The following is a 19,853-nucleotide window of genomic DNA, read 5'->3' as shown; positions in this document are numbered from 1 at the left end:
CCATCTCAAAAAAAAAAAAAAGAAAGAAAAAGAAAAGAAAAGAAAAAGAAAAAAAGAAAGAAAATGTTGGGGGTGAGGAAATAGCAAAAGGGGCCGGGCACAGTGACTCACGCCTGTAATCCTAGCACTTTGGGAAGCCAAGGCAGGTGGATCACTTGAGGTCAGGAGTTCAAGACTAGCCTGGCCAACATGGTGAAACCTCATCTCTACTAAAAATACAAAAATCAGCCAGATGTGGTGGCATGCACCTGTAGTCCCAGCTACTCGGGAGGCTGAGGCAGGAGAATCAGTTGAACCCAGGAGGCAGAGGTTGCAGTGAGCCGAGATCATGCCACTGCACTCCAGCCTGGCTGACAGAGCAAGATTCTATCTCAAAAAAAAAAAAAAAAATTAGCTTAGCATGGTGGCCTGTCAATCCCAGCTACTCGGGAGGCTGAGGCAGGAGAATTTCTTGAACCCAGGAGACCAAGGTTGCAGTGAGCTGAGGTTGTGCCACTGCACTCCAGCCTGGGTGACACAGTGAGACTCTGTTTCAAAAAAAAAAAAAAAGTGAAAGGATATGTTGTTACTTATATAAACTTAGAACAAAAGTATATACTGGGTACATACAAATAAAGTGAAATTATAAAACAGAGATGGGACAAATACACACCAGTTTCAAGAGTTTGGTTCCTTTTAGGAAGGAAAAGAAAAGAGAAATGGAATACAGTAGCTGGGTTAGGGAGAAGAGATAGACCAAAAAGATTTAAGAAAAATATGAGAGTATGTTTATGTGAGCAAAGTACAAGTTGTGTCACTGGGAGGCAAAAAAATAAGATTGATTAAAAAAAAAAAAAAAAGAGAGACCTACGATCCGGGTATTGTAGCTCATGCGTGTAATCCCAACACTTTAGAAGGCCGAGGCGGGTGGATCACGAGGTCAGGAGTTCGAGACCAGCCTGACCAACATGGGGAAACCCCATCTCTACTAAAAATACAAAAATCAGCTGGGCGTGGTGGCACACACCTGTAATCCCAGCTACTCAGGAGGCTGAGGCAGGAGAACTGCTTGAACCTGGGAGGTGGAGGTTGCGGTGAGCCAAGATCTTGCCACTGCACTCCAGCCTGGGGGACAGGGCAAGATTCTTGTTTCAGAAAAAAAAAAAGAAACCTATGGTAGCTTAATGAAACGGAAATAAAGCCTAACATTTGAAGTTGGTTTATTTTTTCCCCAGCTTTATTCAGGTATGATTAACAAGTAAAAGTTACATGTATTTGAGGTATACAATGTGATTTTTGATAATACGTATGCATTGTGAAATGATTACAGCAATCAAGCTAATTAATGTAACAATCACCTCATAGGTATGTGAGAGACATAAGAACATGAAATTTACTCTCAGCATATTTCAAGTATACATAATAATTATAGTCACCATGCAGTACATTAGGTCTCCAGAACTTACTCATCTTGCAACTGAAAGTTTATACCCTTTGACCAGTATCTCACCATTTGCCTCAGCCCTCAGCCCTGGGTAACTACCATTCTAGCCTCTGTTTCTGTGAGTTGAGCTTTCTTAGATTCCACATGTGAGATCATACAGTATTTGTCTTTCTGTGTCTTGCTTATTTCATTTAACATAATATCCTCCAGGTTCATCCATGTTGTCACAGATGACAAGACTTCCTTCTTTTAAAGGCTAAATAATATTCCATTTTATGTATATACCACATTCTTTTTATCCATTTGTCTGTCAGTGGTCACTTAGGTTGTTTCCATATCTTGGCTATTGCGAATAATGCTGCAGTGAACGTGGGAGTGCAGATATCTCCTTGAGATAGTGATTTTATTAACTTTGCATATAGTCCCTGAAGTGGGATTGCTAGATCATATAATAGTTCTATTTTTAATGTTTTGAGGAACCTCCATACTGTTTTCCGTAAAGGCTGCAACAAGGGTTTATTAATTGCCAATAAAATGCTGCTGTGAAAAATAATGAGAAATATTGCACTGACGATCTTACTTGGTTACATTTCCTTTTTTGCTTTTGCGTGATTTTGATTTTGGAAGCCTTGTACGTGGTATACTGCACTGAACTAAACAGCCTTTATTGAACTTGAAATCAGCTGGAGAAGACTGGTATTGAGCACTATAGTAAGTACTGTAAAGGAAAATACCAAGTGCAATGGAAGCATAAAAGGGAGGGATCCATTATAGTCTCACTGGTTGAGGGATGTTTCCCTCAGGAAATGACAGATGGGAGCTAGTTGACATGGGTGATGGAAGTAAGCGCAATTCTCTCTAATTGTGTGATTGGTCTTGAAAATGATTGTTCTATTGGCGTTTAATAGCCTAACTTTCAACTGTGGAATTAAACTTACTGTATTTTACCAATCTAAGATTCAAAATTGTTTGTTTACATTTCAACATCTCTGAAATTGGGAGATATCTTACAATTGATGGTTTGTCACAGTTCAATTGGCAGGTTTCTTTTTAAAGAATACATAAAATGCTGGTGCACCTTACCATCAATGGCGTCTTAGATTTGATGAAATGCGGAATATTTCTTTAGCTTGTTTTGAGGCCAGCCCATTTGCAACTTGCATTTTATTATTGTAATTCACCGATTTTAAGACCATCATAGTGGCAATTCCAGAATTTTTGGCAGGTTGAGGTGGGTAGATTGCTTGAGTCCAGAAGTTTGAGACCAGCCTGGGCAACATGACGAAACCCTGTCTCTACAAAAAATAGAAAAATTAGCCAGGCGTGATGGAGTGAGCTTGTAATCCCGGCTACTCGGGAGGTTGAGGTGGGAGAATCACTTGAGCCGGGAGGTGGAGGTTCCAGTGAGCCATGATCTCACCATTGTACTCCAGCCTGGGTGACAGAACAAGACCCTGTCTCAAAAAAATAAAAAGACCATCATAGTGAATCTGATGTTTGTTAGTTATATCTCCCTTAAGATGTTACTTACCTCTCATGTACCAGATAGAATACTAAGCATTTTGTATTAATTATTATTATAGTATTGCATGTAAATTCCACCACAATTGTATAAGTGAGGTAGTATCATCAACTGAAGTTTAGAGACAGAAAGTCACATAGTTTATATTTAAAGGGGAGAAGTTCAACTCTTCTGACTCCAGTGCTTATACCTTTAACATAGCTCTGTACTGCATCCCTTAACATAGCTCTGTACTGCATCCCTTAAGAAGCAAGATTCCTGGCAGGCGAATCTGAGATCTTAGACACATCAGTTAAAAAATTTATTTTTGTGGCCGGGCGCGGTGGCTCACTCCTGTAATCCCAGCACTTTGGGATGCCTAGCAGGGCGGATCACAGGGTCAGGAGATCAAGACCATCCTGGCTGACATGGTGAAACCCCACCTCTACTAAAAATACAAAAAATTAGCTGGGCATGGTGGCAGGTGCCTGTAGTCCCAGCTACTCGGGAGGCTGAGGCAGGAGAATGGCATGAACCCAGGAGGTGGAGCTTGCAGTGAGCCGAGACTGCACCACTGCACTCCAGCCTGGGCGACAGGGAGACTCCATCTCAAAAAAAGAAAAAATTATTTTTGTTTACTGTTACTTTTCAGTAAAATGTAGCTTTTCGTAAAACATTCACTATTCCATTTTGCTTTTAGTAAAAAGTAGTTGGAATATGTAAATGGTTGTAGAATTTAATAATTTTATTTCTGCAGAGTAGTTAGAAGTTCACACTGTAATATGCTGCTTTTGCAAGGAAAACAGATTTCTAGTAAATAATTTATTAATCACAGTATTAGTGTTGCTTCATGTATTTGTCTTGAGTTCAGGTATAAGATTGCTAAGATTGAGAAATAATTTGATTTTATAATATTCAAATTAGTCCTTTCAGAAGTAGATCAAAGCAGAACTTTTCTTTGGGGTGGAATGAGAGTTATCAGCTGATTCAGGCATCTGGGTAAGAACTTTAGCAACATGAGGTCAAACAAGGCCAACTAAAGATACCTGGATCAGGCTTACCCAGGCGGGCTATCTTCACATTAGAAAAGCAATATAAGGCCAGGCGCGGTGGCTCATGCCTATAATTCTAGCACTTTGGGAAGCCGACGTGGGCAGATTGCCTGAGCTCAGAAATTCAAGACCAGCCTGGCCAACACAGTGAAACCCCGTCTCTACTAAAACACAAAAAATTATCCAGGCTTCGCAGTGTGCACCTGTAGTCCCAGCTACTCGGGAGGCTGAGGCAGGAGAATTGCTTGAACCCAGGAGGCAGAGGTTGCAGTGAGCCAAGGTTGCACCACTGCACTCCAGCCTGGGCGACAGAGCGAGACTCTGTCTCCAAAAACAGAAACAGTAATGGCTGCAGGAATCTCAGTGACAGTCTTCATGAGATCTGTCTCTTGATTCTCACTGTTTTCAGTGTGGTTGAGTTACGCCCTTTCTGTTTGGTGCACAGCTGTCGTCTTGAGATCACACTTCACTGTTGCCCTGGGAATTCCTTTTGTCTTTCTCCTATAATCTTGTTTCTTTTTTTCTCTTTTTAAAAAATTTTCAGAAGCTTCATGAGAATAGGATACCTGGGAAGCAAATGTTATATATAAAAATGTAAAATATATATATGTTTATATTAGAAAATGTATTTATCAACAAACTTAAAATGATAGTTCAGCTCCTTCTTTTTTTTTTTTTTTTTGAGACGGAGTCTTGCTCTGTCGCCCGGGCTGGAGTGCAGTGGCCGGATCTCAGCTCACTGCAAGCTCCGCCTCCCGGGTTTACGCCATTCTCCTGCCTCAGCCTCCCGAGTAGCTGGGACTACAGGCGCCCGCCACCTCGCCTGGCTAGTTTTTTGTATTTTTAGTAGAGACAGGGTTTCACCGTGTTAGCCAGGATGGTCTCGATCTCCTGACCTCGTGATCCGCCCATCTCGGCCTCCCAAAGTGCTGGGATTACAAGCTTGAGCCACCGCGCCTGGCCTAGTTCAGCTCTTTCTATGGTGGAAATAATTTTTCTTCAGAAATTCGAAAGCATCACTCCATTTTTAAAATAGCTGTATTGACGTTTAATTTACATACCATAAAATTCACACATTTTATTTCCTAAGTGTTATCTTTCATAGCATGCTGTACTTATTTCACAGATGCAGTATCCTCTCCTAGCTTTCTGAGCATAATTTATTTTGGAGTTCTTCCTGTACATGCTTATGCTTCCCGCAAACTCCTTTTTGTTTGTTTTGATCTCTGTCTTCCACTTTGGAGGCTTTCATCCAATATCTGGTATTCCTGATTACTGTCTATTCAGTGGGAATCTAAAAACACTGGATGCTCTGAAGGCATGGATAGGGTTTGTTCACTCTGATCCTCACCATAGGGTGATTTCAGTGGGCTTAGGTTGGGGAATCTACAATGTTAGGATCCTTAGGTCTCTTCTCTTGGCCGGTCAGGTTGCCCAAAGGTGAGTCTTCCAAACTCCTGCCTAAAGGATAGCAGTGTGGTTGTCTGCGTTCTGGAAGCCTGGTTGGGAGTTCTAGCTGGGGGAACTTCTGTATTCAGCATTTAATATGTTATAGTCATTTAATCCCTTGTTTTTGGTACAATGTTGTGCTCTCAACTGTGTCTGGCATCTTCCTTCCAGGGAGCCTCTGTTTTATCTTTTCCAGTTAGTATGCCTCCAGATTTATGCAAGGATGAACAAGAGGCAGCTGTTCATCAATGTGAGCTAGACACAGGATATAGGACTCTACCTGCTTCTCAGACTGCTTTTCTCTTTATTTTTCTGCATCACTCCCATCCTTTTATCACCAAAAAGGTCACTTGCATTTCATCTTTCAGAATGTTGATATATCCCCTGTTCTGTTCTCCCTTCTAGGTTTGTACCTTTAATTTATTTTTAAATTCCTGGTTACAGTGGAGTTTGAGAAAGGAATGAAATGAAGAAGGATAAGAGATGCTCATTGTTAATCTGCCATCTTAACCCAGAATCTATTCTTAAAGGGCAGGGGCTTTTTCTGGTTTATCTCTAAATTTCAACTCATAAAGGAATGTGTGACATAGTGTATACTTAATAAATGTTTGGATGGTTAAGTCTTATTTTATACCTGTATTAGTTATCTACCACTGCATATCAAATTATTCCAAAACGTAGTGACTCAAAACAATAAACTATCTCACACAGTTTCCATGAGTTAGGAGTGACTTCAGTGGTTCTAGTTCATGAGGCTGCATTCATCTCAAGTCCTTACAGGGCCTGGGGGATTCAATTCTAGTATGACTCACTTAATTGGTAACAACTTAGTTCTGGAGGCCACAGTTCCTTGCCATGTGGACCTCTCTATAAGGCTGGGTAAGTATCCTCACACCACTGTGGCTGGCTTCCTCCAGAGCAGGGTTAATGAGAGAGCAGGGCAGAAGATGTCATAACATTAAGACCTAGCATTGCAAGTTACATTCTTTTATTTTTATAATATCCTATTGGTTACTCAGATTACTTAATATTCAGTATGGGGAGGGACTGTACAAAGCTGTGAATCCCATATGTCAAGACTCATTGGGGACTATCTCAATGGCTAGCTACCACAGTTTCTGACTTAAGTTAGAAATAAAAGAGTATATTAAATCCAAAGTAAGCAGAAAGTCAGAAATAATAAAGATTAGAGCAAAATTTAGTTTAAAAACTACAGAGTATCAATGAAGCCAACTGTTGGTTGTTTAAAAAAATTAGTAGAATTAATAAACTCCTAGCAAGATTAATCAGGAAATTAGGAAAAAGCAGATTACCAGTATCAGGAATGAAGCGGGGGTATCACTAAAGATTCTTCAGAATTGAAAGATTAATAAGGGAATGGTATGAACAACTTTATGCCAATTAATTTGATAACTTAGATGAAACAAATTCCTTGACAAGCCACAGCTTTACCAAAATTGACTAAAAAAAGAAGTCTGAATAGCCCTGTGTCAAAGAAATTGAATTCACAATTCCTCCTCACAAAACTGCAGTCCCAAATGATTTCACTAGTGAGTTTTTTCTAACATGTAAGGGAATATAACATCAATCTTTCACAAATTCTTTCAGAAAATAGAAAAGATTTCTCCCACCCCTGCCCCCCGCTCTTTTTTTTTTTTTTTTGAGATGGAGTCTCACTCTGTCGCCTAGGCTGGAGTGCAATGGCGAGATCTCTGCTCACTGCAACCTCCCAGGTTCAAGCATTGTCCTGCCTCAGCCTCACAAGTAGCTGTGATTACAGGCATGCACCACCACGCCCAGCTAATTTTTGTGTTTTTAGTAGAGACAGGGTTTCACCATGTTGGCCATCATGTGTCAAACTCCTGACTTCATGATCCACCTGCCTCAATCTCCCAAAGTGCTGGGATTACATGTGTGAGCCACCGCGCCCAGATTGTTTTCTAAATTTTTTTTTTTTTTTTTTTTTTTTTTTTTTGAGACAGGCTCTGTCACCTAGGCTGGAATGCAGTAGTGTGATCACAGCTCACTGCAGCCTCAACCTCCTGGGCTATGCTGCTCAGGCTGGTCTCAAACTCCTGTGCTCAAGCAATTCTCCCATCTGGGCCTCCCAAAATGCTGGAATTATAGGCATAAGCCGCCATGCCCGGCCCCAGTTCATTTTCTGAGGCTGGTATACCTGGTACTAACACCTGACAAAGACAATATAATCCTCTCAACAGGAAAATTATTTGACTCATTTTAAACATTCTCGTTATAAAAATTTGTAACAAACTAGCAATAAAAGGAAATTTCTTCAGCTAATTAAAAACACGTAGAAAAACATACAGGCATCATCATACTTCTGTGGTGAAGAGATTGAACGCTTTTGCCCTAAATTCAAGAAGAAGGCAAGGATACTTGCTCTCATTATTTCTATTTAGTAATCATACTGGAGGTCCTAGGCAGTGGCAAAGCAAGAAAAGGAAATAAAAGGCATAATTTGTAAAGGAAGAAATAAAACTATCTCTGTTATTACGTAGAAGACATAACACTCTTAATAAAAAAAACTAAAGAATCTACCAAAACAAGCCCCATTAAAATTATTAGAATTAATACATCAATTTAGTGAGGCCACAGGATGCTAACTGCATATACAAAAATGAATACTAGCACTATAACAAATAATACCAGCATTCAACAATTGAAAAAAAATTTAAGTGCCATTCATAATATAAAACATAATTTTTAGGAATAAATGTAAAGATGTGCATGGCCCCTACACTGAAAGCTACAAAGCATTACTGAGAAAGACAAGGAAAGTAAAGAGGTGTTCTTGGACCAGAAGTCTCAAATTGTTAAGAATTTTATTCTCCCCAAATTGATCTATAAACTCAATACAATAGAAATCCCATCAGGCTTACTTTGGGAGGCTGAGGTGGGTGGATTGCCTGAGCTCAGGAGTTTGCAACCAGCCTAGGCAACATGGTGAAACCCCATCTCTACTAAAATACAAAAATAATTAGCTGGGCATGGTGGTGTGCACCTGTAGTCCCAGCTACTCGGGAGGCTGAAGCAGGAGAATTGCTTGAACCTGGGAGGCAGAGGTTGCAGTGAGCCAAGATAACCACTGCACTCCAGCCTGGGCGACAGAGCAAGAGTCTGTCTCAAAAAAATAATTATATATATAAAGTATATATATATATATAATTGTCAAGCTGATTCTAAGATTTATGTGCTGGTATGGAGAACCTAACATTTCTATTTTGAAGAGCCAAAAACTCTTTTAAAGAAGAACAAAGTTGGTGGATTTATACTACCTGGTTTCAAGACATGCTATAAAACTACTGAAATCAAAAACAGTGATGGGGGTAAAGACTGTCAGGTTACAGAACAGCTACCAGAATAGACCCACTAATGTGGCTGGTTGATTTTTGACAAAGGGCCCAACATAATAGAATGCCAAAAAGGTTAGTCTTCTCAATAAATGATGTAACAACTGGGTATTTGTATAAAAAAATTAACCTTAACACCACACAGAAAATTTAATTCAGAGTTTATCCCAGGATAAGACATTAAAACTGGGAAATTTCCAAGAGAAAATGGGGAAAATATTCATGATCTTGGACGAGGCAAAGATTTTTTTCTTCTTTCGAGACAGGATCTCCTTATCACCTGGACTGGAGTGCAGTGCGTGATCTTGGCTCACTGCAACCTCTGCCTCCCGAGTTCAAGCGGCTCTCCCACCTCAGCCTCCTGAGTAGCTGGGACCACAGGTGCATGCCACCACGCCCGGGTAATTTTTGAATTTTTAGTAGAGATGAGGTTTTACCATGTTGGCCAGGCTGGTCTCGAACTCCCTGATCTCAAGTGATGCACCCACCTAGGCCTCTCAAAGTGCTGGGATTACAGACATAAGCCACTGCACCCGGCCAGGATTTCTTAATAAATTGAAAACCATTGCAATTAAAAGCTTCTCCTTTTGAGAACACCATTAAGAAAATGACAAGGCAGCCAGGCGCACTGGCTCACACCTATAATCCCAACACTTTGGGAGGCCTAGGCAAGAGAATTGCTTGAGGCCAGGAGTTTGCGACCAGCCTGGCCAACATAGCAAAAAAAAAAAATTTGATTAGCTGAGCGTAGTGGTGCATGCCTCTAGTCCCAGCTTCTTAAGAGGATGAGAAGATTACTTGAGCCCAAGAGTTAGAGGTTGTGGTAATAATTATCACCACTGCACTCCCTCCAGGGCAACAGAGCAAGACTTTGACTCCTTAAAAAAAAAAAAAAAAATGAAAACACAAGCTACAACTGAGACAACACATTTGCAAAACAGAACAATACTTATATCCAGAATATATGAAAAATGTACATAACTCAGTAGAAATAGAAAAAAAAGTAACAATAAAAATCACATACTTAACAAAAGAATATGTGTGGTCGGGTGCAGTAGCTCACGCCTGTGATCCCAGCAGTTTCGGAGGCTGAGGTGGGCAGATCCCCTGACATCAGGAGACCAGCACAGCCCAACCAACATAGTGAAACCCCATCTCTACTAAAAGTACAAAAATTAGCCAGGCATAGTGGCAGTCACCTGTAGTCCCAGCTACTGAGGAGCCCAAGGCAGGAGAATTGCTTGAACCCAGGCAGCAGAGGTTGCAGTGAGCCGAGATTGCACCATTGCACTCCAGCCTGGGCAACGAGCAAAACTCCGTCTCAAAAGAAAAAAAAAAAAGAGCATATGTGAATGGTCATTAAGCCCTTGAGAAGATGCAGAACATTGTTGGCCATTCAGGAAATTCAGAAAGAACCACAGTGAGATACCACCCGTAAGTACTAGATTGGCTAAATTTAAAAGACTGAAAATAACAAATGTTGACAAAGATTTGGAGCAACTAGAAATGGTAGGAGTGTAAAATGGTACAACTACTTTGAAAAATAGTTCGGCGGCCGGACGCAGTGACTCACGCCTGTAGTCTCAGCACTTTAGGAGGCCTAGACAGGCAGATCAGTTTAGGTCAGGAGTTCAAGACCAGCCTGGCCAACATGGTGTACTCCGTCTCTACTAAAACTACAAAAAAATTAGCTGGCGTGGTGGTGCATGCCTGTAATCCCAGCTACTCGGGAGGCTGAGGCAGGAGAATAGCTTGAACCAGGGAGACAGAGGTTGCAGTTAGCCGAGATTATGCCACTGTACTCTAGCAGCCTGGGCAACAGAGCAAGACTCCGTCCAAAAATAAATAAATAAAAGAATTGTTGTGGCTATTCTTGTTTCATTGTGCTTTCTTGTTAATTATAGTATCTTAAGTTCCAGGGGGAGAGAGGATTACATTCTGTTGATATTTTGACTGAAAGTGCTTTGAATTTGAAGATTAATTTGGGGATAATTTACATGAATAGGGTGTATTCCTCCATTTATTTGATATTCTATAGTATCTTTCAGTAGTAGAGATACTTATTGCTTCCATAGGTCTTATACACCTTTTGTTTAGATTTCGTCTCAAATGCCTTATGTTTTTTGTGATCATAAGTGATACATTTTTAAATTACGTTTTAAGTAGGGTGCTAGTGTATAATAATATAATTTATTTTTATATGTAGACCTTAAATCTAGCAACATTGCTGAATTATTAATTCTGTAATTTGTCCATAGATTTTATTGGGTTTTCTATGCACACAATGTTGTGAAGGGTAATAATTTTGTTTCTCTCTTTCCATCCTTTTCACTTTTTATTCTCCTAATTTGCTTTGCTATGCTAGCTGGAACTTCCTATAAAATGAATTTACCATAGAGTTGTTTTTTTTTTCTTTTTTATGTATCTGCCGGGTTGTAATACCATAGAGTTTTGGTAAATAACTTTTACCAGATTAGGGAAGTTCCCTTCTCGTCCTGGTACAATAAGAGTATTTACTTCGGCCGGGCATGGTGGCTCAAGCCTGTAATCCCAGCACTTTGGGAGGCCGAGACGGGTGGATCACGAGGTCAGGAAATCGAGACCATCCTGGCTAACACTGTGAAACCCCGTCTCTACTAAAAAATACAAAAAAAAAAAAAACTAGCCGGGCGAGGTGGCGGGCGCCTGTAGTCCCAGCTACTCCAGAGGCTGAGGCAGGAGAATGGCGTGAACCCGGGAGGCGGAGCTTGCAGTGAGCTGAGATCCGGCCACTGCACTCCAGCCCGGGCGACAGAGCAAGACTCCGTCTCAAAAAAAAAAAAAAAAAAAAAAAAAAAAGATATTTACTTCAGTGCTGAATTTTATCAAATGCTTGCTTTTTGGGGACTGCCATCTATGGAAATGATTATATGCTTATTTCCTGTAACATGTTAATGTAGTATATTTTACTGATAGATGTTTTAAATGTTAAATGTAAACATTTTTCAGTAATAATTAGCTAATTTGTGAAAGGGAAAGAATAAAATACATGTATATGTAGGTTTATTAAATATTAATAATTCATCCGAGAGACAGAAAAGCAAATATTTGATCATTAAAATGTATTCCTAATTCAAAACTATATTTGCTGATTTCAACCCATTCTTTATGAGTTTTTTATTACTAAATTTAATTTTTACCTCAAATGCCCACCTTCCTATAGAGAAGATGGTCAATAGTAAAATGATTCAGAGTGTAGTGAATAAACAGGGAAGATAGTAGAAGAGGGTTAAACGGGAGAAATAATTCTAGCATGTTTGTTTAGTAGTTACAGTAATTACAGCTTTATGGTATCTGAAATATTAGTTGTGAATGCTGGTGTTATAGCAATCCAATGAATGAATTTTACCTGTAGGATTAAAAGAAGGGCAAATTAAGCATATTATTCACTATATATTTATTTTTCTTTATTTACTTTTTAAAAATTAACCCAGATCAATATGTGCCAAGAACTTAAACATTATAAACATACAACTTATATTTGGTATGTATCCTGTCAGCCTTCCTTTTTGTGCACTATAATATTCTAACATTTTTCAGTAGAAGAATATAATGTATATATGTTTAAAACTATTATGGATTTGAATAAGACACCCAGAATACTGTTACAATCTTAACAGTCTCTCTCTCTTTTTTTTTTTAATTAGTTAGAAACTGGAAATGTTTCTAAAGGTTATTTGGATGGAAGTTTAGCAGTGAGTATTGATTTATCTTTTCCACAGAAGTACTCATGGGCCGGGTGCGGTGGCTCACGCCTGTAATCCCAGCACTTTGGGAGGCCGAGGCGGGTGGATCAATTGAGGCCAGGAGTTTGAGACCAGCCTGGCCAACATGGTGAAACCCCGTCTCCACTAAAAATACAAAAATTAACTGGGTGTGGTGGCATGCACCTGTAATTGCAGCTCTTGGGAGGCTGAGGCACAAGAATTGCCTGAACCTGGGAGGCAGAGGTTACAGTAAGCCGAGATCACGCCACCGCACTCCAGCCTGGATGACAGAGGGAGACTCTGCCTCAAAAATAGATGAATAAATAAATAAAAATAAAAAATAAGCACTCATGGATGTATACCAAAAAAAATACACACACATATGTACACAAACACACACACATACACAGGAACATTCATTGGAATATTGTTTGTAATAGTAAAAAACAACCCATAACTCTCCCTTAGGGGACATGAAGTACATCCATACAATGGGATATCTTGCAGCTATGAGAGAGAATGATATAGTTTCATATTAGTACATACAAGGCACAGTATAGTGTTTCTAATGTTTTACCATTTGTGCTATTTTTTATTAAGAGGGGAAGGGAGTACCTATTTACTTAACTATCATGCACCCATACTGTAATAATATAGTGTGCAGCAATTAAAAGAGTATACTGACATGAAAAGAGCTCTAAGATGTATTGTTAATTTTAAAAATAATGATAAAATGAGTCATAGAATGTTTATCATCTGATTTCATCTAAAAAGTTATTTCTACATTTTTATCTTTGTAAATTAGTGTTAATTTTTATTTTTTAATCACCTTTCTGACAAATCTAAGTGCATATTAAAAGGAGAGGTTGTGTACATACCTAAGTACTAACAATGGTTACTTATTAGAGATATTTGGAGGTGGGAGGTTCAGACTGGAGAGGGTCTTTACTTTGTATATCTCTGTATTGTTTGAGTTTTTTTTTTTTTTTTTTTTTTTTTTTGAGACGGAGTCTTGCTCCGTCGCCCAGGCTGGAGTGCAGTGGCCGGATCTCAGCTCACTGCAAGCTCCGCCTCCTGGGTTCTCGCCATTCTCCTGCCTCAGCCTCCGGAGTAGCTGGGACTACAGGCGCCCGCCACCTCGCCCGGCTAGTTTTTTGTATTTTTTAGTAGAGACGGGGTTTCACCGTGGTAGCCAGGATGGTCTCGATCTCCTGACCTCGTGATCCACCCGTCTCGGCCTCCCAAAGTGCTGGGATTACAGGCTTGAGCCACCGCGCCCGGCCACTTGTTTGAGTTTTTATGATGAAACTTTATTCATGTATTGTGTAATAAAGAAGTAAAAAACAGTATGCACTCAGTACCAAAAAGTGAAGTTATAAAGATAAAAGTGTTTTTTCATAGTAAAAAACGTATTTAAAAAAAAATTTTTTTTTGAGATGAAACGTCGTGCTCTGTCACCCAGGCTGGAGTGCAGTGGCACAATCTTGGCTCACTGCAACCATTGCCTCATGGGTTCAAGTGATTCTCTGGCCTTAGCCTCCTGAGTAGCTGGGATTACAGGCGTCTGCCACCACACTCAGCTAATTTTTGTGTTTGTTAGTACAGATGGGGTTTCACCATGTTGGCCAGGCTGATCTTGAACTCCTAATTTCAAGTAATCCGTGCACCTTGGGCTCCCAAAGTGCTGGGATAACAGGCATGAGCCACTGTACCCAGACAAGATAACTTTTTTTTTTTTTTGAGACAGAGCCTCACTCTGTCACCCAGATTGGAGTGCAGTGGCGTGATCTCCGCTCACTGCAACCTTGGCCTCCCGGGTTCAAGCAATTCTCAAGCCTCAGTCTCCTGAGTAGCTGGGATTACAGGCGCACGCCACCACACCCGGCTAATTTTTTTGTATTTTCAGTAGAGATGGGGTTTTACCATGTTGCTTAGGCTGGTTTTGAACTCCTGAGCTCAGGCAGTCCATCTAGTCTCAGCCTCCTAAAGTGCTGGGATTATAGGTGTGAGCCACCACGCCCGGCCAAAAATATTTTAAAGAAAATAAAATACCCACAGTAGCCTCACCACCTACATTTATCCAGAGATAACTACTGTTAAAGCTTTGAAAATATCTTCCCAGAGGTAAGGGACATTTTATGGAGGACATTTAATGCTAAACCAAGAAAAGCAAGAGAAAGATCCCCACATAAAAAGTTTACACTCCTGACCTCATAATCTGCCCGCCTCGGCCTCCCAAAGTGCTGGGATTACAGGCGTGAGCCACCAACCTGGCCAACATGATAAAACCTCGTCTCTACTAAAAATGCAAAAATTAGCTGGACGTGGTGGTAGGTGCCTGTAATCCCAGCTACTCTACTCGGGAGGCTGAGGCAGGAGAATTGCTTGAACCTGGTACGGGGAGGTTGCAGTGAGCCAAGATCGCACCATTGCACTCCAGCCTGGGCCACAGAGTGAAACTCTGTCTCAAAAAAAAAAGGTTACACTTAGCCGAACAGACAGTGGGCATGTTTTTGTTTTGTTTTGTTTTGTTTTGTTTTGTTTTGAGTAGAAAAATGATATGTAACTCACTGTCTTATGGTTTTACTTTTTGTTGTATCCCCAGTGCCTATATAACACATAATAGCCATTAATAAGTATGTGTCTAAGAAATGAGTGATGGTGGCGGGGTGCGGTGGCTCACGCCTGTAATCCCAGCACTTTGGGAGGCTGAGGTGGGTGGATCACGAGGTCAGGAGATCAAGACCATCCTGGTGAAACCCGTCTGTACTAAAAAATACAAAAAATTAGCCGGGCGTGGTGGCGGGCGCCTGTAGTCCCAGCTAATTGGGAGACTGAGGCAGGAGAATGGCGTGAACCTGGGAGGCAGAGCTTGCAGTGAGCCGAGATCGCGCTACTGCACTCCAACCTGGGTGACAGCGAGACTCTGTCTCAAAAAAAGAAAAAGAAAAATGAGTGATGGTGATCTGCTAACCACTGGTGAAACTCTTCTAGTTCCAGAACCTATGGTTAAGAAATCATACTGGTTAACTGTTAAAAAACCACCCATTGCTCAATGATATTGGACAGATAACCCTTATTACTATCTGTAAGCTGAGCGCAGTGGCTCACGCCTGTAATCCCAGCACTTTGGGAGGCAGAGGGGGGCGGATCACCTGAGGTCGGGAGTTTGAGACCAGCCTGACCAACATGGAGAAACCCCATCTCTACTAGAAGTGCTAAATTGGCTGGACGTGGTGGCGCATGCCTGTAGTCCCAGCTACTTGAGAGGCTGAGGCAGGAGAATCGCTTGAACCCAGGAGGCGGAGGTTGCAGTGAGCTGAGATTTGTGCCATTGCACTCTAGCCTGGGCAACAAGAGCGAAAGTCTGTCTCAAAAAAAAAAAAAATTATATATATATATATAATATTTTATGTATATATATATATAAAATACATATATGTGTGTGTATATATGTATATGTATATTATCTGTAGCTTAGATTAGCACCAACGACTAATACCACTGTTTTTTCAAATCATTACAAGACAGGAAAAACTCTCATTAGAATAGACAGTCTAGGGTGGCATAGAAAGCCTTGTTTAAGAAATAATACTGGCCAGTGTGGTGGCTAACACCTGTAATCCTACCACTTTGGGAGGCTGAGGTAGGAGGATCACTTGAGCTCAGAAGATGGAAACCAGCCTGAGCAATATAGTGAGACCTTGTTTCTGTTTAAAAAGAAATAATACCTAACCATCTCACCAGCCTTCTTTGTCTCTTACAAGCCTTGTCTCACCCAGAACACTTCTCTATAGAGAATGGAATGAATCAGTTACTTATGATGAAAGAGATAGGTAATAAAAACTGTAGTATTTGGCCATTCTGTATTTGTGCCTCAGAGGTCAAATTAAAACTGCTTAATTTTGGAAATGTGTGTGTACATAAATGTGCATAAGGGATCATTTTAAATAGATAGTTATCATGGAGCCTAAGATGAAATTTCTGAATTTTTTAGGGAAACATTAATTTGTATTATTTATGTTTTTCTTCTTAGTTTCTGCCACTGCCTTCTACAAAGCACAACCTGTAATTCAGTTCATGTGTGAAGTTCTTGATATTCATAATATTGATGAGCAACCAAGACCTCTGACTGATTCTCATCGGGTAAAATTCACCAAAGAGATAAAAGGTGAATTAATTAGCATTTAGCACAACTTAACTATAAAATGCATGGATATAACAACCTTTTATTAAAATGTTTTTTTGTATAATTAAAATCTATTTAACATAACCAGTAAAACTATACATCAATTATAAAATAAAATATTACATTAAATTCATTACTATAACATCTTAGGTGGTATTTGAAAGAAATGCCAAGTAATGGAGTTAGTATCACTGCCAGCTAATTTTTTGTTAATACTTTCCCTTACTAGCTGAAGGGATAAGAATGTCTCCTGGGAAAATGCTTTAGTAATACTGTTAAAAGTAGGAAGCTGACTCCAAAAATATTTGTTATTTTAGAACTAGAATCATTCTTTGAACATATTCTAGTATAATTATTTTCTTATTTTTCTGAAATGATATTTATTTTAGTCCTTTGAAAATGTATTAATGTGGGGCTAGCCTGTTTCATGTGTTATTCTAGAATTATAGTTATTTAATGTAAGTTATAGAGTTGACTGTTGATCTTATTTATTATACTTAGTAGCTAAAATTTGTACGGTGCTGTTGCATCATATGTACATTTAATTCAGATAAATTCATCTCTACATGGCTGCCCAAAAATAAAAACAAAAAATAATTTTAATAGTGTACTGAAATCTCTATTTTATATGTATTTAGTCTGATACTCTCTAATCAGAATGAGTAGGATAAATTGTATTTATATTGTTAGATCTTAAATAGTCAGAAATAATGTTGTTTTTATTTTAAGATTTTACCTATTTATTGCAGATAATTTTCAGCTTGTGGTTTGAATGAAGCATTTAAGTTTGTTCAGTGAACATCTTTCAGTTCCCCCAAATCAATTAGACTAGTTTAATACATTCTGCTTGCACCAGTAATCATTCATTCTTTGCCATTCAGTAACCAAGAGAGAGAGAGTCATTGTAATAAAACATTAAAAGGAAGATCCACCCTGCTTCAAAAATAAACATCCATTTATCTCAAGTTATTTAAATACCAAAATAAGAAACTATTTATGTAACTGTTTTGCAACCATACCATTGTCCTTTCATAATCTGTATTAACTGCACAGCTAGCATCGTCAGGAGGTTAGTGCATTACCTACCATTAATATGTGATCATCTAAATGCCATGGTTTCCAGTGGAGTTGCTGCTTAGTTACCACCTCGGATATCATGAAGTCACTTACATTATTTTGCGGTAACTATGCAATCAACTCATATCACCACTCTATCACAGAAAATACAAGATGTACAGAACAAGGATTCAACTGCTACCCGAAGAGCATGGACTCGATCTTAACTTCAACTGCTCAGGGGCCCAAAGAAATGACTGAAAAAATGACTAGAAAGCTTAATAAAGTTGATGTTATAGTAAAGGTAAAGCCAAGTTTATAGGTTAAATATTTATTAAAGCCAAAAGTGTTTTTTTTTTTGGTTGGATGGAGGGTTTGGGGAGGGACCTGGGCAGAGAATTATCTAGTCCACTTTTTAAAAATTTCAACCTTTTGCTAGCCCCTAGATTTTTGGTCTAATTCTTAGGAACCTATGATCCTAGTTTGGGGATGGAAAAATCTGGGTTGGATCCAGTTGACAAACTGATTATTTTTTCTTCGTTCCAAGTAAAATAGTGCTTTTTTAAAAAAAATTTTAAAAAGGTTCTTTAAAGTACATCATGTATTCCTACTACAGTAACCCAAGAGAATAAGAGTTTTATGTTCTGTCCTGTTTCTATGGGTTTTTTAGCTGGTATGAAGAATTTGATGCTAGCTGTTAAATATTGATGCAAAGTATACAATAAAGAATTGATTTTCTTAGTATATTCATCTTATTCCAGTTGAACTTGTACCAAAATATTTAATAATAACTTTGAAGTGGTTTCTTTATCCAGTAACTCATGATGGTTAAACAGCAGAAATATTGGGGAAAATGTATGGTAAAAGTACCATATATATATATATATATATATATATATATATATATATATATGTATTAGTGCCAACTTATTTTTAGTAAAAGTTTACTTTTATAGGCTCGGAGAACCTTATTCATATTTTTTTTAATTTGAAGAGTTGAAAATAAATTGCTAAGTGGTACAAATAACAAAAATTTGTTTTAGACTTTTCTATTGTGTTCTCCCCTGAACATAGTATTTTTACATCTTGTTTACTTCATATTATTAGTATTTCCTTCTTTTAAGATCCTCCTTTGATAGTATTTTATTTTCTAGTCTCCTTTATAATATAAAGACATAGTAATTCTCTAGTTGATCTGACATTTTTGTCTTATAAAGGTAGTTTTAATGAAAAACTACTACTCACTGATTCAAGGAGGAGCACTTCTGAAGAAAAACAAACCCATACCAATCTGGTACAGGGATGGATACCATGTCCATTTAACATCTTAATTTGTTCTGATCTATCAGAAGAAAATATCATTTATATGATTGATCTTTGTGTTTGGTACTAATTTTCTTACCTAATTGCAGGTAGCAGTTAGGTAAGAAAATACATTTTACCACAGCAGGCATTCTCAACCTCAGCAGCATTGACATTTTGGGCTGGATAATTCTTTGTTGGGATTGGGGGTAGGGCTGTTCTATGCATTACAGGATATTTCATACTATCCCTGGCCTCTACTCAATAGAAAGCAGTAACATCCCCAGTCATGCCAATCAAAAATACCTCCAGACATTGCCAAATGTCCCCTGGGGGACAGATTGGCCTCTGGCTAAGAACCACTGCAGTATAGGAATCACAAATATAAAAGAGAAATATGACAAAGAGTAATAACCATAAATATTATCAGGGAACTTAAAGTTGTTCTCCATCTACCCCATTTTGTACTTTATCCTTTGGAGTCTAGGCCAAACTTTAGAAAGGAGCTGGTTATCTGTGACCTCTGTGTACCTGTTAACTCTTCTCTAGGCCAAGACTGCCCTGACTACATGTAGACACTTAAATTTAAATTAATTAAAATTAAGGCCAGGTGTGGTGGCTCACGTCTGTAATCTCAACACTTTGGGAGGCCGAGGTGGGTGGATCAACTGAGGTCAGGAGTTTGAGACCAGCCTGGCCAACATGGTGAAACCCCATCTCTGCTAAAAATACAAAAATTAACTGGGCATAATGGCGGGTGCCTG

At 39.0% G+C, this 19,853-nt stretch overlaps 1 protein-coding gene across 3 annotated transcripts in view; it reads left to right on the top strand.

The window, feature by feature from the left end:
- The window catches only part of LOC111555812 (argonaute RISC catalytic component 3), a 123,834-nt gene that overhangs the window by 56,335 nt on the left and 47,646 nt on the right, over window positions 1-19,853 (top strand). For 2 of the 3 annotated variants that reach the window (XM_023232170.2, XM_023232171.1), the window contains one exon: window positions 16,579-16,713. In XM_023232170.2, the coding sequence (XP_023087938.1) occupies window positions 16,579-16,713 (135 nt within the window). Of the gene's footprint in view, window positions 1-1,026; window positions 2,135-16,578; window positions 16,714-19,853 lie in introns of those variants that run through there. The other variant, XM_023232173.2, reaches the window with a different exon arrangement.

The sequence above is a fragment of the Piliocolobus tephrosceles genome, chromosome 1 (genome assembly GCF_002776525.5).
Source record: "Piliocolobus tephrosceles isolate RC106 chromosome 1, ASM277652v3, whole genome shotgun sequence".
NCBI lineage: Eukaryota > Metazoa > Chordata > Mammalia > Primates > Cercopithecidae > Piliocolobus > Piliocolobus tephrosceles.
This window is presented reverse-complemented; position numbering and strand designations above follow the sequence as displayed.